Source organism: Taudactylus pleione, unplaced genomic scaffold (genome assembly GCF_031769625.1).
Source record: "Taudactylus pleione unplaced genomic scaffold, aTauple2 ptg000130l, whole genome shotgun sequence".
In the NCBI taxonomy this organism is placed as follows: domain Eukaryota; kingdom Metazoa; phylum Chordata; class Amphibia; order Anura; family Myobatrachidae; genus Taudactylus; species Taudactylus pleione.
The window spans coordinates 4,423,590-4,449,563 of NW_028284532.1; the positions used below are offsets into that span (position 1 = coordinate 4,423,590).

General features: G+C 45.6%; 1 protein-coding gene across 3 annotated transcripts in view; it reads right to left on the bottom strand.

Annotated features, from left to right (window-relative positions):
* The window catches only part of TIMELESS (timeless circadian regulator), a 247,444-nt gene that overhangs the window by 48,759 nt on the left and 172,711 nt on the right, over positions 1-25,974 (bottom strand). For all 3 annotated transcript variants that reach the window (XM_088473110.1, XM_088473108.1, XM_088473107.1), the window contains exons 23-26: positions 24,585-24,667; positions 18,202-18,344; positions 10,881-11,076; positions 10,567-10,635 (exon numbers count right to left, since the gene is read on the bottom strand). In XM_088473110.1, coding sequence (XP_088329236.1) covers positions 10,567-10,635; positions 10,881-11,076; positions 18,202-18,344; positions 24,585-24,667 — 491 coding nt within the window. The remainder of the gene's footprint in view (positions 1-10,566; positions 10,636-10,880; positions 11,077-18,201; positions 18,345-24,584; positions 24,668-25,974) is intronic.

Sequence of the window (25,974 nt, forward strand, 5' to 3'; positions counted from 1 at the left end):
CAGCTAGAAAAAATTTCTGGGAAGAACACTGAAGCCTATAGGAGACCTTGGGATGTAGGTGGTGGGTGAGGACACTGGGCACCACGCAGTTAAAGCTTTAGCTCCCAGGATGCACCGGTCCATCCCCCTATACCCACCCCCGAGGCACCTCAGTTCGTGACAAGCCGAAGGAGAAGGAGGAGAAGAGAGAAGAAAGACTGGTACACACAAGAATCACAATCTCAGGGAGAAAGAGACGGGAAACCAGTGACCAGAAACCAAGCCCATATTAAGCCAGGTGCATCAGGGCGGGTGCCCTGTGGACCCCATGGACTTCGAAGAAAGAGTTAAAGTTAAGTTTTACAATAACTCATTTTCTTCTTCAGGGTCCACAGGACTGCACAGGGAAACTTTGGGGATGTCCCAAGCAGTCATTTAAGGGAGGGGACGCTCCTGCGTTGAAAGGAGAATCCGGGCACCCAAATGAAAGGCAAATGTATCAAAGGCATAGAACCTCAGAAAGGTATGGACAGAGCGCCTCAGCTAAACAGCTTTGTAAGATGGCCACGGCGAGCTGCCCACGAGGGACCCACAGAGCGAGTAGAATGAGCAGTAACAGTAGCCGCAACAGGAAGGCCTGCTTCCGTGTAAGCCTGTGAGATAGTCATGCGAAGCCATCTAGCCAATGTTTGCTTGTTGGCTGGCCATCCCTTCTTGTGAAATCCATAGAGCACAAATAAGGAGTCTGATTTCTAAAAGGAGCAGGTACGGCCCACATATCTTGAGGGCACGGACCACATCCAAGGAGGCCGCACCTGCAGAGAGGTCTGGTGATTGCAATGGGGAGTGACAGGAGAGCGCACCTAAATCTGACACGCTTCTGGCTGACGCTACAGCCAGAAGAAAAAGTCTTCGCTGTTAACCACTTGAGTTCCACAAAATCCAGGGATTCAAATGGAGGACCCTGGAGGGTACGAAAAACTACCTACAAATCCCAAGGAGCCACTGGAGGGACAAAGGGAGGTTGATTCCGGAGGAGACCTTGGAGGAAAGTGTGGATATCCGGTAGTGGAGCAAGCCTACGCTGGAACCAAATGGACAGAGCAGATGCATGCACTTTCAGTGAGGCCAGGCGGAGTCCTAGGTCCAATCCATCTTGAAGGAAGGCCAGAACTCTGGAAATCGACCTGGGGGTCGTAGCTTCTGGTAGGACAACATTGGAAATATGTATGCCACACTCTGTGGTAGATCAGAGCAGAGGCTGGTTTACACGCTCTGAGCATAGTTTTAACTACAGAGCTAGAGAAACCTTTGGACCTCAGGAGGGATGTCTCAAGAGCCACGCCGTCAAAGATAGACGACCCAGGTCCAGGTAAAGGCAAGGACCTTGATACAACAGGTCAGATCGTTGAGACAGCAGGAATGGCGTATCAATGGAGAGACTCCGAAGATCTGAGTACCAATGATGTCTGGCCCAAACTGGAGCCACCAGCAGGACAGTGCCTCCGTCTTGTTTGAACTTTCGAAGAACTCGAGAAAGAAGGGCGACTGGAGGGAATAGGTATGCAAACTGGAAGGTCCACTTCACTGCCTCTGCATCTCTTGTTCTGGACCCATACATTGGCAGTCTGATTGTGTCGGGAGGCCATGAGGTCCACCTCTGGGAGGCCCCATCTGTTCACTAGGAGCTGAAACACCACTTGGTGAAGCGACCATTCCACGGATGAATGTCGTGACGGCTGAGGAAGTCTGCTTCCCAATTGAGAACTCCCGGAATGAACACTGCAGAGATGGCCGGGAGGTGACACTCGGCCCATGTCAGAATGCGTGACACTTCTGTCATTGCTGCCCGACTTCGAGTGCCTCCTTGATGGTTGATATAAGCCACTGCTGTGGCATTGTCGGACTAAACCTGTACAGGTTTTCCGTGAATTATGTGCTGGGCCAGTTTGAGGGCCCTGTAGACAGCTTGAAGTTCCAATATGTTGATTGGCAGGGTTGAATCGACCGAAGTCCAACTGCCCTGAAAGGAGTGCAAAGAGGTCACTGCGCCTGAGCCCCAGAGACTGGCATCCGTTGTTAGGATTAACTAGTCCTGGTTCCAAAATGGTGACCCTTGGTTAGATGAGATGTCTGTAGCCACCAAGATAGAGACAGACGCACCTACGGAGAGAGCATCATCGTCTGAGCTTTGATCAGATGGGGAAACCCGTTCCATCTGGAGAGGATCATCCTTTGCAAAGGCCTGGAATGGAACTGAGCATACTCCATCATATCGAAGGTGGACACCATGGATCCCAGAACCTACATTGCTAAGTGCATCGACACTCGGCGACTGTGGAGACACCTGCACACTCGTAGCTGAAGTGTGGAGATCTTGTCTGATATCACAAAGATTCTCTGATCCTGAGAATCCAGCAGGGCTCCCAGATTAATCACTTTCTGAGGGGTTCAGGGAGGACTTTTTCCAATTGATAAACCATTCGTGTTTGTGCAGGAAAGCAATGGTTAGTTGCAGATGGCGGTTAAGCACCTCTGGGGAACCTGCAAAGTTCAGGAGGTCATCCAGATATGGTAGCAGTCAGACACCCTGACCACGCAGCCATAATTTTGGTAAACACCCATGAAGCTGTGAATGGTTGGACTGGCCCACAGGGGAACAGAGGAGATCCCCGGTGGGGCCCACTGCCTAAGGGCCCACCTCCCTCCTTTAGGTGTCAGGTTCCAGACATCCAATCATACATTGTTACTCTAATAGATGGTCAGTTACCTGGTGGAGTGGAACCACTGATCAACATGGGTGCTTGGTTCCTTTCTTTAGGAACTACACCAAGATTTTCCTATTGGTTAGCTAAGCATCTGTGGTGGCTGGCCACACCACTAAAGCATGGACCCCTACCACTGCATTCCCCCGGTGGGGCCTTCACGCCCCAGTCCGACACTGGAGCTGTGGATAGTCCAAAGGGCAGAGCCTGAAATTGGAAGAGTTGTTGTAGTATAGCAAACCGTAGATATCACTGATGAGAGGGTGCTATAGGTACATGTAGGTACGTGTCCTAAATATCCAGAAACACTATAAAGTCCCCAGGCTCCATAGCTAGGATGATGGAGCGTAGGGTTTCCAACATTGGCACCCTGAGGAACTTGTTCAGGAATTTGAGGTTGAAGATAGGCCGATGAGACCTATTTGGCTTCTGAACCAGAAAGAGTGGAATAATAACCAGTCCCTCGCTGAGTTAGTGAGACTGGCACAATTACCCTTGCATGCAGCAAGGACTGTATGGCTTTCTGGATTTGTAAGGCCTTGTTCGGGTCTGAAGAAGGGCCTGTGTAAAAAAACTGGTGGGGAGGCCGTGTGAGAAATGAGATGTTGCTGAAGGCAGAAATGCAGTTTTTGATGCTGCCAAGGTGGTTACAATTTTGGCAAGGTCTGGGCAAAACAAGATCCCCACATTATAGGGTAATCCTTCAAGGCCTTTCTTGGAATCCACATCTGTTTTCCATGAGCGCAGCCACAGGGTACGGTGGGCAGACACAGCCGTGGTCGAAACTCTGGAAACTTCTCCAAAATAGGAAGCTGCATCTCAAATGTGAACAAAAGACATCTGATCCCTAGAAGCCTGAGGGAAAAGTCTTCAAGTGCGTCAGCCCAGCTCTCTATAGCTTTAGCCACCCCATGCAATAGCCATGGTTAGACGGGCAACAGCCCTTGAAAGAGAGTATATTGATTTCAGGCAAGCTTGCACCTTCCTAGCCGTAGGATCCTTCAAGGAAGTAACTGTAGGAACAGGCAACGTAGCACTTTTAATTAAACGCATAACATGTGAATCCACCGCAGGAAAAGGTTAACATGAGGTCAGACGTTTTTGTGGTTGAAACCTCTTACCAGGCGATTGCCAGTCTGCAGCCATGTGTTCAGCTAGTTGATCCGAGAGAGGGAATTCTGCTGAAGCCACTTTCTGTTGTTTAAACAAAGGGTGCTTGGATTTAGGAGCTGGCTCATCATCTTCTATTAATAAGATGGATCTGACAGCTCGCACCAAGGCAGGAATATTAATCTTTGACATCCTCCTCCAAAGGGGAGTCAGGGTTAGAGAGATCAGCATCTTCTGCCTCCTCGGGTGATACCTCAGAATCTGAGAGTTGCGTGGACTGTGATAACACAGAGCGCTTAAAGGGCTTACTGGGTAGGGCAGGGCTCGACAAAACACGGGGGGCCAGGTCGCCATGGCGACCAGATTTGGCTGCCTGGCGACCAGGTTTTCAGCAACCCCCGGGGCCTGTAGTGCAGACCGCGAGCACGGTCCACACTACAGAGTAACAAACATACAGCCGTCAGCAGCGGCTGTATGTTTGTTATAGCAGCCGATGAGAGTCTGTCAGACTCTAATTGGCTGCTGCGTCGTTCACGGAGTGAGCTGGCTGGAGCTCACTCATGAGCTCCACCTTCCGGCTCACCCCGCAGCAAGTTAGGAGAGACGTCATTACGTCTCTCCCATAGTGCAGAGCGGACAGGAGGAGCAGACAGCAGCAGTCGTCGGCAGGAGCTGGGATCAGGTAAGTTGCGTTTTTTTGTTTTTTTTTTAAGGGGCACTGCATAGGTGGGGGTGGCCGCTACTGTAGGGACACTGCATAGGTGGGGGTGGCCGCTACTGTAGGGACACTGCATAGGTGGGGGTGGCCGCTACTGTAGGGACACTATGGGGGGGCCACTACTAGGGGAAATGCATAGTGGGGTCAACTACTGGGGTGACTGCATAGGGGGGGGGGGGGGGGGGAACTACTACTGGGGCAATGCATAGGGGGGGCCACTTCTGAGGGCACTACATAAGGGAACCACTAGTGGGGGCACTGCAGAGGGGGGATTACTACTGGGGGCACTGCAGAGGGGGGATTACTACTGGGGGCACTGCAGAGGGGGGATTACTACTGGGGGCACTGCAGAGGGGGGAATTACTACTGGGGGCACTGCAGAGGGGGGAATTACTACTGGGGGCACTGCAGAGGGGGGGGGGATTACTACTGGGGGCACTGCAGAGGGGGGGGGATTACTACTGGGGGCACTGCAGAGGGGGGGGGATTACTACTGGGGGCACTGCAGAGGGGGGAATTACTACTGGGGGCACTGCAGAGGGGGGGGGATTACTACTGGGGGCACTGCAGAGGGGGGGGGATTACTACTGGGGGCACTGCAGAGGGAGGATTACTACTGGGGGCACTGCAGAGGGAGGATTACTACTGGGGGCACTGCAGAGGGAGGATTACTACTGGGGGCACTGCAGAGGGAGGATTACTACTGGGGGCACTGCAGAGGGAGGATTACTACTGGGGGCACTGCAGAGGGAGGATTACTACTGGGGGCACTGCAGAGGGAGGATTACTACTGGGGGCACTGCAGAGGGAGGATTACTACTGGGGGCACTGCAGAGGGGGGATTACTACTGGGGGCACTGCAGAGGGGGGATTACTACTGGGGGCACTGCAGAGTAATCCCCCATTACTACTGGGGCACCCCGTTAGTGGTGTGGCCACGGGGGTTGGTTGCCAGGGGCGTAGGTGCTCAGTAATGCTTCCCGGGGGGGAGTCTGGCTCCTACACTTTCATCCTGGTTCCTAAGTTTTCGAAAAATTTGTCAAGCCCTGGGGTAGGGGGCTTCTCGCCTTGCAACATGGTTTGAAAGGCATTAGATGTAGCCACCAGAGTTAGAGAGTACGTCTACACATGGTGATGGCACAGGAAGTACCTGTAACGCCTGAACCTGTTGTGGCAATCCCATAGGGGAAATAACAGCCGGAACTGCTAGGGGGTCCGCATTAGTGGCCAGTAGCTTAGAAAAGGAAGCCCAGGGGGGCTCTTGTACAGGCGCTGGGTGCTGTGATGGGCCGAGTGGAGTATAACACTTAATACATAACCCATCTTGTATCAAATCTTCCTCACTTAAGCCTGCAGCACATAATTTACATGATAGCAGTATGGGTGCAGATGCTTGCTTGTTACACTTGCCTTTGCTAGACATAGCTGCAGAGTAATATGGCACTGGGTATAATGTAACCACTGTGTATGTAATATACAAGTAGAAATGCAAGATACTGATCCTGTCTTATGCTTGGGTAAGCTGCAGGAGCATTCAGCCCAAATATGGCACAGTGCAACGAACAACTGTATGTGACATACCTCACAAATACTTAGTTCTATAGATGTGAGGCACAGGAAAAGCCCTGAATACACCTGTATGTTAGAGCAAAGTCAGAAAAAAAAAAAAAAAAGAGAAAGATTTATGCTGAGTGTAGATTATAGAAACAGACAGGCATCGCTAGCATAAGTCACATACAATGCAGAAATAACAGCAAACTGGCACTACAATCAACTACACAGACTCTGGTAGGCTATAGCGCTACATATGCTGACTCCAAGGAGAGGTATGTAGGGGGACTGGACCCTGTGTATCCCTGAGAGAGGTGTGGCTGTGCCTGGAGAAAATGGTGACTGGAGACTTCTGAGGGGGCGTGGTCGGAGGAGAAAGGCAGTATAGGGAATGGCGCCCTGAGGGGAGGGGCCACGTTAATGGGGAAAGCTGCTTGTTTACCCACCGGGATGCTCGATATCGACTCCCTATGTACTCTGGTGGTCTAGTGGATCACAATTGACGGAGCCTGTGTCCACACTCAGCACCTCCGGTCTGTCCCCTGAGACCGGAGGTAGGACTGCCAATGCAGTCCTACCTCCGGTCTAGCGATGACCCGACTTACCTATCCCCTTGCGTCCAGGTTGCAGTCTGAGCCTGTCTGTGGGCCCAGCTAGCAAAGGCCCCGAGGTGCCCGCCGAAATCCCCAGCCAAAACTGGCGTTGCGGTGCCCAGAGGGGTATCCTGTGGACAGTCTGCTGCTGCGCACTCACAGGAAAATATATAATAAACAAATCATAAGAAGAAAAGCTATTTGGGCTGCTTAAGCAGCCCACTGCATAATGGTGACTCGACTGCGGCCGGGCACCGACGAAGCTGAGGTGCATCTGGCTCGGGGTATAGAGGGATGGACCGATACGTCTGGGAGCTAAAGCTTTAACTGCGTGGTGCCCGGTGTCCTCATCCACCACCTACACTCCAAGGTCTCCCTGTGGAGCCCTATGGACCCTGAAGAAGAAATAGAATAATATCTTTTGCATCCTGTCTGGGGACACTGGTCATGCCTCACATTTACTACGCCAGGTGGGTACAATCACAACTGTAAAATTTTTTAACCTTTGTCCGACGAACATGTGACTGTACGGTGGAGGTGCTGTTTCCAGTGCTGACTAATCTGGTTGTTCCTTTACATTGCAAGAAACAGGCTTCCCCATCCGAATGTAAGCTTTTGAATTACTCATCTATCTAGCTATTGTCTGTTGTAAAGCAGACCAAACTACTTTGTAGGTATCAGAGGAAACAAAAGATTGTGCATTTTCCTATACTTACATATCCTACTGACTAACAAATTCCAATGAGTGAAAAGAGCAGTCTTCCTCCTACACAGTGCTGGAATTGCAATGTCCTGATTTAAATGAAATTTAGAAGCCAACTTCAGCAGCCATATCCTCAGGAAAGATAATGAGATCTGCATAACCACTATGCGGTTTATATGGCTTTTACTTGATCAATTTTCTACCTTTCCTTCTTGTGGATAAGGAACTAATGCTTCTGTTATGGAAACGGTGATACCTATACTATCAGCAACTGCGGGACATCTGGCTCCTTAGTATGGATTAGCTGTATAGAAACACTATACAGTAAGGATTGCAGCAGTAAACAGGTGGTCTGAGAACACCTTGAATCAAGTGAAATATAACCAGCTTCATACCTACTGAACACCAATATTAATTGTAAAATTAGTTTAAATTATAATAATTTGTTGTGAACTTTGTACTCATATTTGTTTCTAACAAATGTTATAGATTATAAAGCTTGTTGCTCATTTAGAGAATATACGCTAGATATTTACTAGAGATGAGCAGTTCAGTACTACTCTATTCTTTTCGCCACATTTAGCACACGTTCGGATTTACCTTATTGACAAAAAATAGATATAACACCAGCGCTCCAATGAGTAAGGAGTGCAGCTCAAAAATTTGTGACCTACACAAGTCACCAAACTATCATGAAAAGAAAATGTGATGGAATATTCTCGTTTGTACAATTCCAGAAGAAAACGCGAAAAAGGTCCTTTTTCAACACACTGGGGCCCCCCCCCAGTGTGTTGAAAAAGGACCTTTTTCGCGTTTTCTCCTGGAATTGTACAGAAGAGAGATTCAAATAGCTGCTCAATTGTCAGCGGGCTTTTAGCTCCTGTCTTAAGAACCCAGAGCTTTTCAATTACTGCCTGTGGTAAGCCCGAGGGTGCACTTAACGCAAATTTCTGCTCGCATCTCAGGAGGATGTGAAGAGAGATCCGCTCTAAGTGCACCCACGCCTCTGGCGTGCAGTAACTGCATAGTTCAGGAATCTATGCCTTAGTGCGCATTAGCCACGGAACTTACTGCGGGATGTCATTGAATAGCGCTCTCCCAATGACAAGTCCACACAGGTGAGAGATGACTGATAATCAAAAATTATAAATCACCATAAAAATATAGACTCCACTGGGTAATGGATCATCCTATTACATCCATGTGTAACACCATATGACCTTTGATGGAATCTATAATAAAGTTTATATCTTCCCTCTTTATGTGCTGATTAGAGCGACATAAGTATGAGAGAATATAGAGAGAAATGCAAAAATAGTGCAGATCAAACTTGACACATGTATTTTTAATGATAGATTGCACTTACAAAATGTAGCAAAAATCAAGCGTTTAAAGTACATCCACAGTGGCACAAACAGCAACACTGCCATGCTCTTGGTCCTTGTATTCCTGGATGGTGTATAAGGAAAGGCCATCAACCAGCTCCGGAAACTGGGATAAACCACAAGGATAAAGGGGTTCAGTAGGTGCTCAACTACTTAATAACAGATGCAGTCCTTAGAGCCCACACAACGGAGAATAGATGCCATCAAAGGTCATATGGTGTTACACATGGATGTAATAGGATGATCCATTACCCAGTGGAGTCTATATTTTTATGGTGATTATAATTTTTGATTATCAGTCATCTCTTACCTGTGTGGACTTGTTATTGGGAGAGTGCTAGAAGTGATAAAGAACACAGTCAATTTAATTAATGTATATGAGTATTGGGTGTTTACCCTCCTGTGTTATCACCACTTGCAGCACCTCTGATTTTATTGCGCACTGACTGTCAAGTTTTTCTATTTATAATTGAATAGCGGCAGACACTTTAATCGGGAGCTAAAAGCCTGCAGTAAGTCCCGCGGCTAAATGCATACCTCCCATAATTCTCTCCAAGACTCGATACATCCCACCCAGAAAGAGCAGACATCTGAACAGTCAAGGATCTAAATTCTAACCCTCTAACCAAACCATCTTGCAAACACTGGAGTAACAGGATAAAGCAGAAAGTAGTAGTTACTAATCCCCAGGTTAGCAGATGCAAAGATGGACTCGCCTACATTCTGAGAATATTTTTGTGCACCATGGCCAGTCTACGCTAGTGCCACTAACAGCACCTGGACAACACTGTTTCTATCTTTTTCAGAATGCATAGGATCATCTTTACTAGCAGAAACAGATAAATCACATCAAAATCCCACGAGACCTTAAAACGCTGCATTGTCAAGCTCAGCAGATTCTTTGCTGTCCTACAAGTGCAGTTCCTGCTGCATTCTCTGCACTATACCACCCAACCACTATGGTTTTGCATCCAATAGAGTTTTGCATCAACCCATGAGAAATCCTCCAAGTCAGATACTTCAACTAAGCCACCTTACTTCAGATGCTGACCGCATCTTACTCAGCTACCTTCTATCATCTACCATTCAGTCATACAGTCATACAGTGGCAGGGTGGGATCCTGCAGGATGTGGGTACAGGTTGAGTCTCCCATATCCAAATATTCCGAAATACGGAATGATTTGCACTTGACAGATAGTGAAACCTTTGCTTTTTGATGGTTCAATGTACACAATTATTAAAATATTGTATAAAATTACCTTCAGGCTGTGTGTATAAGGTGTATATGAAACAAATAAATTTCATGTATATACACACACTTCGTTTGAGCCACAAAATTATTGAAAACAGAGTATAAAATACCTGCAGGCTGTGTGTATAAGGTGTATATAGAAGATAAATGCATTGTGTGTTTAGATTTGGGTCCCATTGCCAAGACATTTCATTATGGTATGCATATATTTCAAAATATGGAATATTCCGATATCCAAAATACCCCTGGTCCCAAGCATTGTGGATATGGGAGACTCAACCTGTATATACTTTTTAAAGTTCCAGAGACCTAAAGGAGCTTCTATACCTCACTGTCTAGTCAGTTTCCCTCAAAAAGATGAAAGCAGAATAAGGACTAACACATGTCAGCATTGATCAGCCCTTTACTTCAATATCCAACAGAGAAATGACAATATTTGGGAAAATGGTAACTTCGTAATTTCTGACTCTATAACTCAATAATGACAAGTTAATACATCAACCACTCACCGTCCTCTTCACGGTCATCTGCGGTTCGGTTCAAACAATTCTGAAGCCACACCACAGGACTATACAGACCTGCGTATTAGAAAGAACAATCTCTAAGAACAGAGGTAAGGACTAAATGGAGTGTTGGACAATAAGGTAAATGATCTAAATAGAATAGGCAAAGTGGTAGCACAGAAATTCTTCTATGCAAGAGATGAGCAACATAAAACATTGTCTAGCACATACAATCCCCTGCACTAGGCGCAATAAAGAAAATAATATTGTTGAGGATATAGTCCCTTTTAAGGGAAAGCTCAGATGTTAAAAGCACTCACCTTCCTGATGTAAACTCTGTACAATACTTTGTATATTCTTGTCCACAAAAAAATCACTTTTCCTGCCTGATTTCTCTTTTATTATCTGTTCTAGATTAGTGTCTTCTGACTCTTCCTCTTCACTTTCCAAGTCTCTTTCCACTTCATCTTCATCCTTTCTATCAATCCCAAGATCACGTAGAAAATCTTCTTCAGACTGAAAACAGAAAACATTTGTTGCACATTTTTGCAGTTTGCCAACATTCGCTCATAGCAATGTATATATTATATACATTGATTTAAATAGATAAATAAAATTAATTAAAAATAGAAAAGTAAATGTACACATTAGTATACATCCCAATGACACCAACGGTATACAAGCTTAATAATAATAACAATAATAATTAAAAAAAAAAAAAAAAAAAGCCCTCCCACAGAAATCATCAAAATGACCTATAAACTACCATCAAGATGAGAAAAATAAATCCACAGAAAACAGACAATGTTTTGAAAAAGGTATCTAAGTGATAGCTATGAGAAAGTGGGAAAGGCTGTTGTGCGCCATGACAGGTTTAATCAACAAATTAAACTATGTCTTTTGTGGACCTTCAGACACAGACACAGAATCAGGCAAGTCATATGCCCAAATAGTGGGCTCAGGAATAACCAGTGACAACCTCTCACTGGCAATGAAAAGTAGTGAGGGAAAATATATAAAACAAAGTACAGTATGTACAGATGTGTCCACATACATCTATCCTCCGTGTGCTACAAGTCGTGTTACACAGCACGTGAGCGCCGTGTTACTCGGTAGCACCGAGCGTCTTTTTGGGAAACTTTTTACCTTCAGATGTGTCTTATTCGCACAGAGTTGTGTAGAACTGCGGGTGTATCTGCATGCGAAATGCTACGGTACGGTGTCACAGCTGCTGACACTAACATAGCGTTTCGCATGCAGATATAAACGCAGTCGCACACGGAACATAGGCATGCCGCATTTAATTTTAGCCAGTAGAAGCTGCTTGTGCGTCCTATTCACATGGATGTGCGAAGTTGTTGCATCTGCAGGTAAAAAGTCACATCTGAGGCACTTGGTGCCACAGAGTCATGCCACGGCATGGCACAGCTAGAAGGGCTGTTTAACACGCAAGGAGGATAGATGTATGAGGACCCCTCTGTATAGAGGACCAAGGCTGACAGATTTGTGCACCAAGAGGGTATAGATATGGTACAATGGGCCTTTACATTGTCAGGAACTACTGCTTTCCCTGTCATAATACAAGGCTGACAAATTAACAAAGGAATCCATCTAGTGACAGTGTGTAGGGCACACTCAGAGATATGGTGTGTAACATCTTACCGCCAAAACAGGAGGCCTTGACTATGACTCACTGAATTTGTATCTTGGTAAAAGTATAACCTGAAGACCACATGGATGTATCACCATTTTACCAGATTGGTGTACGGCAGCTGCCCATGCCGCACACCGATCTGGTAAAATGGTTGTTTGACTGAATCAGTATAGCTTGTTCCCAACAGACCATAAAGGATAACATCCTCCCAAGCCCTGGAGGCTGGCTACTGTTATCCTGTTGTCCAATTTTTAATTGCGAAGAATGTTTGGGATTGTCGTCACTCAGTCACCAGGGAGCATTGTTTTACCTTCAAATGAGTCTTATTTCCAAATCAATGTGAATAGGATACACAAGCAGCTTCTGATTAAACTGATATGGGGCATGCCCATATTCTGTGTACAACTGCGGTTGTATCTGCATGCGAAAAGCTATGTTACAGTGTCACAGCCGCTGACACACCAACATAGGATTTCGCATGCAGATATAACCACAGTCGCACAAAGAATATAGGCATGCCCCATATCATTTGAATCAGCAGAAGCGGTTTGTGTGTCCTATTCACATTGCTTTGTTCCTGAACACCTAGGTTGCTATCCTGTGGACTACATTTCCTGCTGCTTTATAATGAGATCCAGTATCTTGGGGACCACCAACACCCTTCCATCAGCTCACTTAGCACCCTGGGATTGCCCTTTTCTGCTATACTTGCACTAAGCTGCAGTCAAGTTCACTCACCACTGGGAAACCTTCATACCACATTTGATTCAGTGGATAAGTTCCAATCTGCATATCCTGCACTAAGCTGCAGTTGCCACACTCATCGTTGTGGAACTTATCCTGTATGAATATGGGTAATTATACCTATAGCCACATTGTGGCCATTTGACCATAATTTTCAAAAAAACAGTAAAAAGGAACAATATGAGATGTTAGCAAATATATGGTGAAAAAACATTTTCCATAATAAAAGTGTTTTTAATGAACTATGGTTATTTTACCCTATTCTTAGGAATTTTCTATTTTTTTTTTATATATTTGAAGAATAAAGATTAGAAAAATACCATTTATTAGAAAACATTCACACGGCTCTATGAGTGTCTTTTAATGTGCTATATTTAATACATATATGGTTAAGGTCTGGTTCAAATATTAATTACACCTTACAGCACCACTTTTTGCTAGTAGGTATATTTGTAATTAAGCCAGAAGACTATCTGGTTTGCTAGCGGCAGCTACCATAGGTGATAATTTTTATTTGTTGATTTGTATTTTACTAATTCAAAGCAGTATTGGTATGATTGTTATCTAGTGGGTAATTATACCTCAATTATTCAATTTTTAATACCATCTGGGGTACCTTTGACAGTGCCCTGTTTTATATTTTACTAAAAAGGCTCCCCCCTCTCTCCACTCCCATCTTCACTGGAGCTCAGTTTTAATTTGCTAACAAAGCCGTATGGAATAAGAGTACTAGAACCCTAAACAAATAGGAACTACATAACAACAAAAATAGAAAAACAAACAACAGGGAGGGAGCGCAGTGTCTCTCAGCTGGATTAAGAGGAAGAGATTGTACGGTGAGTAACAAAATCAGATTTTACTCTGGCATCCATGCTGGTGGGCACTGCAATGATGTTGGAACTTCACAAAGCAAATCTAACAAAAGGGGGTGGGAAGTAGAGTTTGTGCCATCCAGCAAAGCTACACACAGAACTCTGCACCCAACCTAGCCTTGATAGACCCAAAAGTATGGAACAAGTAAAAACTTGGTGAACATATCCACAGAGGCCCAGGTCACAGCTGTTCAACGAAGGAAACGTGGTGAACCAGGAGGAGGGCTGCACAACGTGTTGAGAATGGGCCCAAAAAGAAGGCGGAACAGGCTTAACTGCAGAAAGGTAAGTCTGACGAATGGCTGCAGTAATCCATCGAGCAATTGAAGCCTTAGTGACTGGCCAACCCCGCTTGGGAGCATCAATCAAGTGGCAAAAAGAAGCCATACGATCAATGTAGATTTACGTCAGAAGAACGATATCCTAGTTAAGATGGAACTTCAAAACCACCTTCTGGAGAAAAAAAAAAAAAAAAAGGTTTTGACTGAAAAATCACCTGGTCAGGATGAAAGATGACCAAAGGAGGCTTACAGGATAAGGTTGCTAGCTCAGAAACCCTGCAAACAGAATCTATAGCCAGGAGAAAGACTACTTTTAAGGTTAAATACCAGAGCTCTATGCCATCAAGTGGCTCAAAAGAAAGCAGACGAAGAGCCTCCAAACACCAAATTCAAATCCCACGGGGGGATATATGAGGCTAGATGCGAAGGACGCCCTGTAGAAAGCTCTGGACTTCAGGAATGAGCGCTAACTTCTAATGAAAATGGACAGACATGGCAGACACCTGACCCTCGAGAGATGACAAGCGAAGGCCTTGAGACAAACCTGCAGGAAAGCCAAGAGACGGGGCAACCAAATAACATCAGATGAGAGGCCGCGATGTTTGCACCAGGAAATATATATTCTCCACATCCGGTATTGAATTTGGAATGTAACCGGTTTACGAGCCTCAATCATTGTGTGGATCACAGGCTTATAAAACCCATGAGCCCTCATGAACTAGGTTTCAAGAACCAGGGTATCTAAGCCAGATGAGGCAAATCGAGTTGCAGACAAGGTCCCTGACTATTTCGGACGTAGAGGCAGTCGGAAAGACAGTGCAGCCATCACGCTGCAAAGAAGAGCGTACCACGGCGAGAAGGCCAATCTGGAGCAACCAGAATACTAATATTGCTCTAAAAAACCTTGAACAGCATGGGAATCGGTGGAAATAGGTACCCCAATCAAAAGGACCAAGGGGCAGTCATGGCGTCCACGAAACGGTCCAGAGGATTCCTTGCTTGAGCTCCGCAAATGGGGAGCTTTTTAAGCGGAATGGCATATGATCTACCTCTGGCCACCGCCACCTGTTTACAATTTCTTGAATAACCTCTTGGGGAAGTTCCCATTCCCCAAGATGGACTGTGTGGAGACTGAGAAAGTCTGCCTCCCAGTTGTCTACCCCAGGAATGTAAATAGCTTAAATGGTGGGACCCACTTCACCACCCAATGAAGGATGAGAGAAACCTCCATCAGGGCTCGGTGACTGCGAGTCCCGACTGTTTGTTGATGTAGGCCACTGTCATCATGTTGTCCGACTACAGTATATTTGAATCAGCAAGCCCTGGAGCCCATATTGGGCTTATACCAACGAATAGTGGACCCCTCTCAACTCCAGTGTGTTGATAGAGAGAGAGGCTTTGATGGCCGACCAGAGTCGTTGAAAACGAAGATATAGTTTAGCTGCGCCCCAGCCTATCAGGCTGGCATCTGTGATGTTCAACACAGAGTCCCACACCGAAAATGGGGAGCCTTTAAAGAGAAGGAATGACTGGCGTGTCTTGAGGGTCAGTCAAAACAGTTGGTTGTCCAGACATGACCCTGCGCTGGACTAGCAAGTTAGGATCTGCCATTGCAGCGGCAGAGCATGAAATTGAGAGCATAATACTATTTTAAAGAAAGCCACCACCTTCCCAAAAAGGTGCATGCATTGGACCACTGAGACCAGAGGAAGATGTATAAGGGACTTCACCAAGGCTTGGATATTGCAAATTTTCTGTGACGGAAAAAAATTTCCGTCTGCGAGTGTCAAATACAAGGCCTAAGAATATCCTGAGAAGGAGTGAGGTTCGACTTGGGATAATTGATGACCCATCGGTGAGACTTTACTGTAAAGCTGAAGATGTTGATGGAGCAAGCACTCAGATGGAGCCTTGATAAGGTGGTCATCTAGATAAGAGACGATGAAGAGACCCTTGCAACACAACAAGGCCATATATGGGCCATGATTTTTGTGAAGACTCAAGGAGCCGTGGATAGTCCACAGTGGAGGTCTTGGAACTGGTGGTCTCCTACCGCATACCTGAGAAATGAATGGTATGTAGATGTGTGTCTTTTATGTCTATTGACACCAGATCAGCTTCCCCGTACATTGTGGCAATAACTGTATGCAGGGACTCCTTCTTGAATTTGGATTGAATTAGATGAGAATTGAGCAGTTTCAAATTGAGGATTGGACAATATGAACCTTCCAGCTCGTCTACTAAAGAGATACTTGAATAAAATCCCTGACCCTGTTGAGAGACGGAACCTGGAGCATTGACAGTGGAATCCAAAAAGGGAACGCACCGCCAACAGCAGAGTCGTCTTTCTGACTGGGTCCCTGGGGAAACACAAAATCTGCTGGGTCAGGACCCTCTAAGTCCAGGACGTAACCTTTGGACACAATTCAGTTCACCCAGAGGTCTGGAGTTGATGGAAGCCGGAAGCAGGCCCCCACCACCTGAGGACAGATTTAGTGTCTTAACTCCTAAGCCAGCCTCTACCCAATGTCATGGCAGTGTCCCCCAGCATTAGTGCTAGAGGAACATGGTGTAACACTGATAACAGTAAACACAAAGTGAATGCGTAAACAGGATAGTGATCAAATGTCCTTCAGAAGGAAGATGTCCATCCCCTCCTTACTAGAATTGGACTTGATATATAACACATAATTATACATAATTAATACTGTCCAGAGTCACGTCACTCCTTCCTTATTGTTCACAGATGGAAGCATGGGTGTAAACCACATCCTCTCATCAGAATGGTATTGAAAAGGAGAGAAAAGAGGCAATGGTGCCACACTTCTAAACAGGAAATGTTTTTATGGAATCAAAATAATCACATGAATAAAACAATATCAGACATGAATATAAAACAAATCTCCTATAGCATAAAATCCTATGGTGTAAAACGCCTACCAGATGCTAAGATGGTATCATTATATCAAAGGTCAGCACAGTTCGGATAGCGAGCTGCTCTCCAATGGTACAGATGATTTAGGAGAACAGATGATTAAGGACAACATCATGACATGAGTTCCATGTGGATTTTTGACCTCGCTTAACGTGTTGTTCTTCATCAGTAGCATGTGAACATTAAACTTGGCTCTCTTAAATACCCCTAATAATTTACAGATGTGTCCACATAAATCTATCCTCCATGCACTACAAGTCGCGACACACAACGTGGAAGCTCCGTGTGCCTCGGTAGCAGAGAGTGTCTTTTTACCTTCAAATGCATCTTATCTACACATTGATGTGAATAGCTAGTAAAAGCAACTTCTGCTGATGAAAATGATATGCAGCATGCTTATATTGTGTGCATCTGCGGATGTGTCTGCATGTGAAATGCTACGTTACAGTGTAAGCGGCTGTAACACTAACGTAGCATTTGCCGATGGACAGATATGTCTGCAGATATATCTGTCCATCGGCTGTGCAGCACAGACGACGCGATAGGACTGTGAACAACGTTGTTCAGAGACATATCCCTGGTACACACTGGCCGACAGGCACCAGATATGTCCGATCAATTGATCGGTCAATATACCAGTCAGTGTGTACCCAGCTTAAGCTTCACATTGATTGTAGCATAGTGCAATCAGTTTGCCTGATTATTCTACTGTACGTTTGGAATTACATCCGCACTAAACACTATTGCGTACAAGGGACATATTACCAAGTCAGCGTTTTGCTGGATGATGTGCAACTATTTCTCTGTTATTAGTGACATACCACTGACAGAGCTCTGCATGCTTACCAACATCAATTCACAGCTCTTGCCAATAACTCAAGTTCTGTTTGACATTTAAATATTAGATTGGCAATCGTTTAAGATCTTTTGGTTTTGACACTGTGGTTTTGTTGTTTGTATTTCCTTATAGGTAGCATTTCTCAATTGTGTTATTTTATACACTGGGGGACTATTTATTATTAAATACATGTGCAACAACTTTTGTTAGCTTGATTGACAGCGCTTCCTCTATTGTACCTTAGTGGGATAACACATTGATGAGCTTGTGTAAAAAAAACAAAAAAAACGCCCCTATAAGAAAGAATCACATAATACCATGCCAGACGATTTTCCTTTTCTCCTCCTCTTCTTATAAAGCTCTTTCCGCTCAGACACCAGGCCCATGCTTATTAGTTTATCTGTAAGCCTTGCTTTGGAGCGCTTTGCTGTAATATGCTTCATGATATTTCCCAAAATATCTGCAAAGGAAATTCATAAAAATATAATATGCCCATACTTTTACCCATAACACAACTGTCAAGCACACACAGTACCACTTCCCTTGTTCTATAAAAGTAAATAAAAATTTGCTGCATCAGTTATTATTTGCATAAAGACACCTGCACAGAACTAGTTATAAATGTTAATAGTATTGTTTATAATAACCAGTTAATGTGCTCAGGATGTTTATTATATTGATTTTAAAGTATACCTAAAACATTGACAGTTTGATTTGTCCAGAACTGAAATACAGAAAATGTGTGATTTTTAAGTGCAATTTTTGGAACTTGAGGGCTGCAACTGTAAAGGATAGCCGGTAGCTTACTGGAGGATCACTCTCTACTTTCCCAAGCTCTAATGATTCCGATTATTATGGGGGATTATGTTTATGCACTACATTTAAAAATACATTAGGATCTGTTTTACGAGACTCTTGCTATTGACATTTTCTAAATCTCAGCTATATGACAATGTGTACATTTTTGCATTTTAGGTCTAATGTGATGTGTGTCTCTACAGAAGGTAGCTAGCATAAAAAAATAGGATTTTGCTACTTACCGTTAAATCAGTTTCTCAGATTCCACAGGGGACACTGGAGATCAAGACACTGGGGTATAGACGGGTGGATGAGTGGAGCTGTCACTTTAAATTTAGAAGTGTGTGTCACTCCTCCCCCTCTATCCCCCAGAAGCCCCAGTTAGAGGAATGGGGCCCATGGAGACGGAAACAGAAAACAAACGGTGGAGAAGGAATCAACAACAAATGGGCAAAAGAACACACAACATAATGGCACACAATTGCAAAAACAGAACACAATGACAGGTAAAGCAACGCTGGGAGGGCGCCCACAGTCCCCTGTGGAATCGGAGAAACTGATTTAACGGTAAGTACCAAAATCCTAATTTCTCCTTCATCCACCAGGGGACACTGGAGATCAAGACACTAGGGACGTCCCAAACTGTTCCCCCCGGGTTGGAGAGCCCTGAGAAACCTACAAAGCCCTGCGACCATAACTAGACTCTAAAGCCGCAAAGGTATCAAACCGATAGAAAAACAAAAAAGTGTGGACCAAGTGGCCGCATGGCACAACTGAGTTGCTGAAACGCCCCGACGAGCAGCCCAAGAAGCCCCCACAGAACGAGTGGAATGAGCAGAAATAGAGGCCGGACGATACCGGGCATTGGCTACATACGCCTGTAGGATGGCCAGATGTATCCATCTGGCTAACGTCTGCTTAGAAGCAGGCCAACCTCGTTTGGAAGCATCATAAAAAAACAAACAAGGCATGCGACTTACGCAATGTTGCGCTATGGGCCACATATATTCGAAGAGATCGCACGACATGCAAACTGAGTGAAGCCTGGGAACTACAATTGGTTAATTGATGTGAAAAGCGGACACCACCTTAGGCAGAAAGACTTAGTACGGAGTTCCGCATGATCGTCATGAAAAATGAGATAGGGAGGCCGACAAGAGAGCGCTCCTAAACTTGCCTGGCCGGAGCCAAGGCGAACTGGAGGACTGTCTTCCAAGTGAGATCTAGCTCCACATCCTCCAAAGGCTCAAATGTTAAAGACTGGAGGAATGGCAGTACCAAGTTTAGGTCCCACGGAGCTGTAGGCAGAACAAACGGAGGTTCTGAAGTCTGAACTTGAGAGAACAATGCAAGACGGCGCTGAAAAACTACCGACAATGCCGACACCTGAACCTTGAGAGAACCCGGGCACAATACAGCGTCCAGGTCCCTCTGAAGGAAAAGAAGGAGACGGGACAAACTGAAAGCAGTGGTTGGAAACCCCCGGTCTTCACAACAGGCCACATATAAGAATGCCAGATGCGATGATAATGAGCTGATGTAACCGGTTTGCGAACCCAAAGCATGGCGGTAACTACAGAGTATGGAACCCCGATGTGTCATAATACAACGGACTCAACAGCCACGCCGTAAAATGCAGCCACTGCAAGTCTAGGTATACGTACGGACCTTGAAGCAGAAGGTCTGGACGAAAAGATAGTGACCAGGGATTCTTGATGAGGAGCAGCTGGAGATCCGATAACCAAGCCCTATGTGGCCAGTTAGGAGCCACCAGGACGACCGTTGCCACATCACGTGGAAGAAAAGGAGGGAAGAGGTACATGACATCATACGTCCAAGGTACCGTCAGAGCATCTACTGCCTCCACATTCGGGTCTAGAGTACTGGAGCAATACCGAGGCACCTGAAGGTTGTGCATGGAGGCCATGAGATCCATTGCCGAGAAGCCCCACCTCTTGACTAGCTGTTGAAAAACTTCCGGGTGAAGGGCCCATTCTCCAGGATGAAGGTCCTGACGACTGAGATAATCGGCCTCCCAGTTTTTCACTCCTGGAATAAACACCGCCGAGATCGCCATCACATGAATCTCTGTCCACTGCAGAATGCAACTTACCTCTCGCATGGCCAAGCGAATGCTTCCTTGACGGTTGATGCATGCGACGGCTGTGGCAGGAACTGAGAGATAATTCAGGCATTATTAACCTCCCCTGAGGACAGGGTAGAGGTAGAGATTAATTTACATACACCCCGTCAATTTATTGTGGACTGCACTAGACAATCGGGAGTAAAGGACTTACTAACATCAATAAGAAATACCAGTTGCCAACTACTAACAGTCGGATTGCTTATAGGTCATATTGAGAGACTAACCAATACCCTGCTGACTATTAACCTGTGCTTTGCTGCTACTTAACGGTCGGCTTGCTGACTAAAAAAAAAACTTTATATATGTGTACTGAGGGCCTAATTCAGACCCGCTCGCAAGCGGGTCGATGTTGGCCAAGTGCGCATGCGCACGATGGAGGCGGCTCCATCGTGTGCATGAACGAGATCCGAATAACGACGGCCAAGCCGTCGTTATGGGACTCGCACCAAAGGGAGCGTGCTGTCGATGGTGAGTGACAGCACGCCCCCTTTGGTGGGCGTGCCGGGGGCGTGGCTGCCCAGACGGAGGCGTTCCCATGGGAACGCCTACCGTCTGGGGCCGGCCCCACTGACATCACAAGTGATGTCAGTGGGAGTGCTTTTGGCTCTGATAGAGCCAAAAGCACTCCAGGGCTTGCGGCAACGAGACCCTACTGCAAACTTGACCATCGCGACCATCATTTTGGCCGTTCGCTATAGCTGTGGGGGGCCACCCACAGCTATGCGAGCGGCCAGGAGGCCGCTCTTAAATTCAGAGGGACGGCCCTGATTCAGAGCGAGCGTTCTGTCAGAGCGCCCGGCTCTGAATCAGGGCCTGATTCCATTGAAAATGTGCAATTTCACTATGTTATGATTGTTGATTGTATTCCACCTTTTAGAGATATCAATGTGATTTTAAAATATTCTTTGATCTAAGTAAATATTGGATTTTAATGTAGCAAACTGTCAGGAGAACTCACATATTTTCTATGTCGTCGTATATTTATGGTGGAGAATACAGATCCATACTGTGGGGGCAGCTAGACCAGATTGTGTAAATTTACAACGCACTGTAAGAATAGATTTTTATTAATCCTATTTTTTAGCGCCCACTGTTTATATATATATTTTTACCTTGAGATGGAACCATTTAGCGCCCACTGTTTATATATATTTTTAACTTGAGATGGAACCACACTGGATTTTTGGAAATTGACAATCCAGCCATGGTGGATGAGAAAGTGGTGTGTTAGCATTACATGTTGTAAAAGAATCTGAGCAGATGAGGCCTTGATGAGGAGGTCGTCCACATAAGGGACAATGGTGACTCCCAACGAGCGGAGATGAGTGACCATAACTGAAAATACCTTGGTAAAGATCTGGGACGCCAACGACAGACCGAACGGCAGAGCCCGAAACTGAAAATGGGTATCCTTGATAGCAAATTGAAGAAAAGGCTGATGTGGTTCCCATATTGGGATGTGGAGATAAGCATCCTTGATGTACAAAGACACCAGGAACTCCCCCTGTCCCGCAATCACTAAGTGAAAAGACTCCATCTTGAAAAAGTAAAAAGTAAAGAGTGATTTCAGATTCAAAATAGGTCCGACAGAGCAGTCTGGCTTCGGGACCACAAAAAGATGTGAATAGAATCCCAGACCTCTCTCATGACCTGGAACCGGGATCAACACCTCGGAATCCACTAATTTCCGGATTGTCTGCAGAAGAACGCCATCTCTGTTGGGAGACTGGAAGACCTGTGGTGAAAAAGCAATGTTGAGGGGAAGCTGCAAATTCTATCATGTAGCCCAGAGACACCAGACAGCGGATCCAAACTGAAGAACTGGTGTGAATCCAAGCATTACACAACTTGAGAAGGCCTGGAAAATCCATTTGTCCAATTCCGGCCCGAAAAGGATGTCCCCTGTAAATGGAAGACCTTCTACTGCTCTCTTGGATTTGACATCAGCATGCCAAGACTGTAGCCATAGGGCTCTGCAGGGTGCAATTGCCGAAGCGGAAACCCTGGATCATATGTGACCTATATCCCTGGAAGCAGCTCCTAAGTATACTGCAGTCTCACTAATGTGTTCCGCTAGGACGATTAAATTGTACCTAAGCACTCCAGATTCTAGACCACTGACCTACTCTTCTGCACAACTCTCCACGGCCTTGTTGACCCAAGAGCAGACCAAGGCCGGCCTTAGCAATACCCATGCTGCTGAATAGATGGACTTCAAAGTAGCCCTCAAGGACGGTTGTGTCCTTGAGGACAGCGTGGTTTTCTTAGAAAGCGGTGAGACTGGCAGATCGACTGGTGGAGGATTTTCCCAGTTCTCCGTAATTGAAGAGGAATAAGGGTATATGGTTAAAAACCGTTTGGGTAGCTGTAATTTTTTTGTCAGGATGCTGCCAAGCAGCAGACAACTGGCCATTTAATTCCTGTGAAAAAGGATTGTTAGCCTCTGTTTAGTACCAAACATGGACTCATCTGGTGAAACCGTGGCTTTGGAGTCCTGGATCTTCAAAACTTAGCGAACTGCCATAAGGGCCTCCAACCCCTGAGTGCCAGAATCAGATGTCAGCTGGAGAACCTAGTCACAGTCAGAAAAAGCCTCCAACTCAACTTCCTCCTCTTCCTTTGAAAGAAGCTCCGCTTCAGAGTCGTCTGACTGACGGAGAGCTGGAAGAAGCCTTTTATTTTTTGCCGGTTGAGTGGGAAGTAGAGGTAATCATACACTGTGCCAAGCCTTCCACAGAGCGGGCTAAGGGCGAATGCAATAGCAATTACGCACGCAGTTCAACTGCGATAGTATGCTAATTCATTGCTATCTCAATGCCATACGCAGCACTACATAAGGACGCCCACCTTACACATCCATGTTTAGCAAGACTGCAAAACCATTGGTACAATCGAGTACCATCGCAGCCTCACGCACACTTGCATAAACTCTGACCTTACTCAGAAATTGCTAACTTCCAAGCAACGCCATCAGGCTGCGTAGGCCAAAGCAGTGGATAATTTATGGACGCCCCTGCAACGGCGTTGAAACAAACTGGCATGCCTGCGTAGTCACTGCGATCTGAGTATCAATCGCATTAGCTAGTTCGTGCACTGCGATGCAAACGCAGTACGCAACAATCGGTCGATTGTGTGCACAATTGCAGGTGCGTACGATAGTGAGTAAGGCCCTAAGTCTTTCGCCTAAGCTGGTTCAGTGTTGACAAGCGATGTGAAAGTACCAGCAGGGCTTGATAACGGGGGCCACAGAGACAGTGTGTAAGCAAGCACGGAAGGTGATATTGTATTCCTTGCCTCCTTACAGATCTGAGATCTCCCTAAAAATGCAGCTTTTCTCATCATTGTTCATCCCTTGTAGATCCACAAATTTGAAGCGGACAGGGAAAAAAAAAATTGTCTTTTCCAAATCAGACAAGATTGTCTACAGCACAACAACATTTTTCAAATAATGTTTTTTTTTTTTGTTTTTTTTAAACAGGAGGCAACAACTTGTTCACTCCCATAAATATGTTGAGAGTGACAAAGTAAGTGTCGGGAGGTTGAGATTACTGAAGGCAAGTCAATTACAGAGTTAGATAACAGTAGACACAATGTGATGCTTACAGTATTTATGAAAGCATTGCACGTACTTTTCTACTGTACTTTTCAAAATAAAGTATAATTTTGGAGGAAACAAAACAACGGATATTAAAAATACTTAATATACAGATGGCAGAAGTGACTGGAATTATAAAGCTGCAAATATTGAGGATTTACCATCTGTTTCTTGAAACTCCTCATACAGGCGCTGAAGTTCCATTTCTTGTTCTTCAGTCCAGATCACAATTCGAGTTCCCTTCCTGCAATGTAAGAAAAAAACCTTCCAAATAAGTGACCAGTGCAAGTCATACATATTATCCATAATGCTTGAATCCTACTTGTTCACGTGGAAACCAGTACGTTTAAATGAGACTAAGAGGGGTATTCAATATGAAACAACGTAAACTTCGCTGTCGAAGTTTACGTTTCATATCAGAGATTTTACCTGCGTTAAAGTATCGGGCGCGCTCCCGCTTATCCCTGTATTCAATTTGAAATCGTCGAAAATGGGACCCGGCGATACTTGGATCGGCAAAAAAAAATATGAGATATGGTAAGAACTTACCCTTGTTATCTCTATTTCTACGAAGTCCATAGGGTTCCACAGGATACCTTGGGGTATAGGTGTGACGTCAGTCGCAGGGCACCAAAGAGTTAAGCTTTCAGCCTCCCAGGATGCACTAGGTCCCCCTCCTATACCCCGCCCCCGGGCCAAGGCACCTCAGTTAGTTACCAAGCCATAGGCCGGAGGAGGAGAAGGAAGAGAGAGAACAAAGATCTGGACACATACAAGAATCACATTCTCACCAGAGGGAGACGGAAAACCGGTGACCAGAGCAAAGCCCATCTGCAGCACAGGTGCGACAGGGCGGGAGTCCTGTGGAACCCTATGGACTTCGTAGAAATAGAGATAACAAGGGTAAGTTCTTACCATATCTCATATTTTCTACTTCAGGGTCCATAGGGTATCCACAGGATACCTTGGGGATGTCCCAAAGCAGTATCCTTTAAGGGTGGGGACGCTCCTGTGCAGAAAGGAGAATCCGCCGCCCGAAGGAAGCATCCTGAGAGGCGAAGGTGTCAAACCTGTAATACCTCACGAAGGTATGGACAGAAGACCACGTAGCAGCCTTGCAGATCTGAACTGCCGAGGCACCACGTCGAGCTGCCCACGAAGGACCCACAGACCTAGTGGAATGAGCCTTCAGAGAAGGAGGGACCGGTAGGCCTTCATGAAGATAAGCTTCAGAAATAGCCATACGGATCCAGGCTGCCAAAGTTTGCTTTGAAGCAGGCCAACCCTTTTTACAGAAGCCATAGAGGACAACAAAGCGTCCGACTTCCTAAACAAAGAAGTGCGGTCAACATAAGTCCTTAAGGCCCGCACAACATCCAAAGAGGCCTCACCCACGGAAAGACCCGGTGAGTTAAAGGCCGGAACAACTATTTCCTCGTTAACATGAAACTGGGAAACAACTTTGGGAAGAAACTCGGGCCGAGTGCGGAGCACTGCCCTGTTCCCATGAAAAACCAAGAAAGGGGGTCTACAAGAAAGAGCCCCTAACTC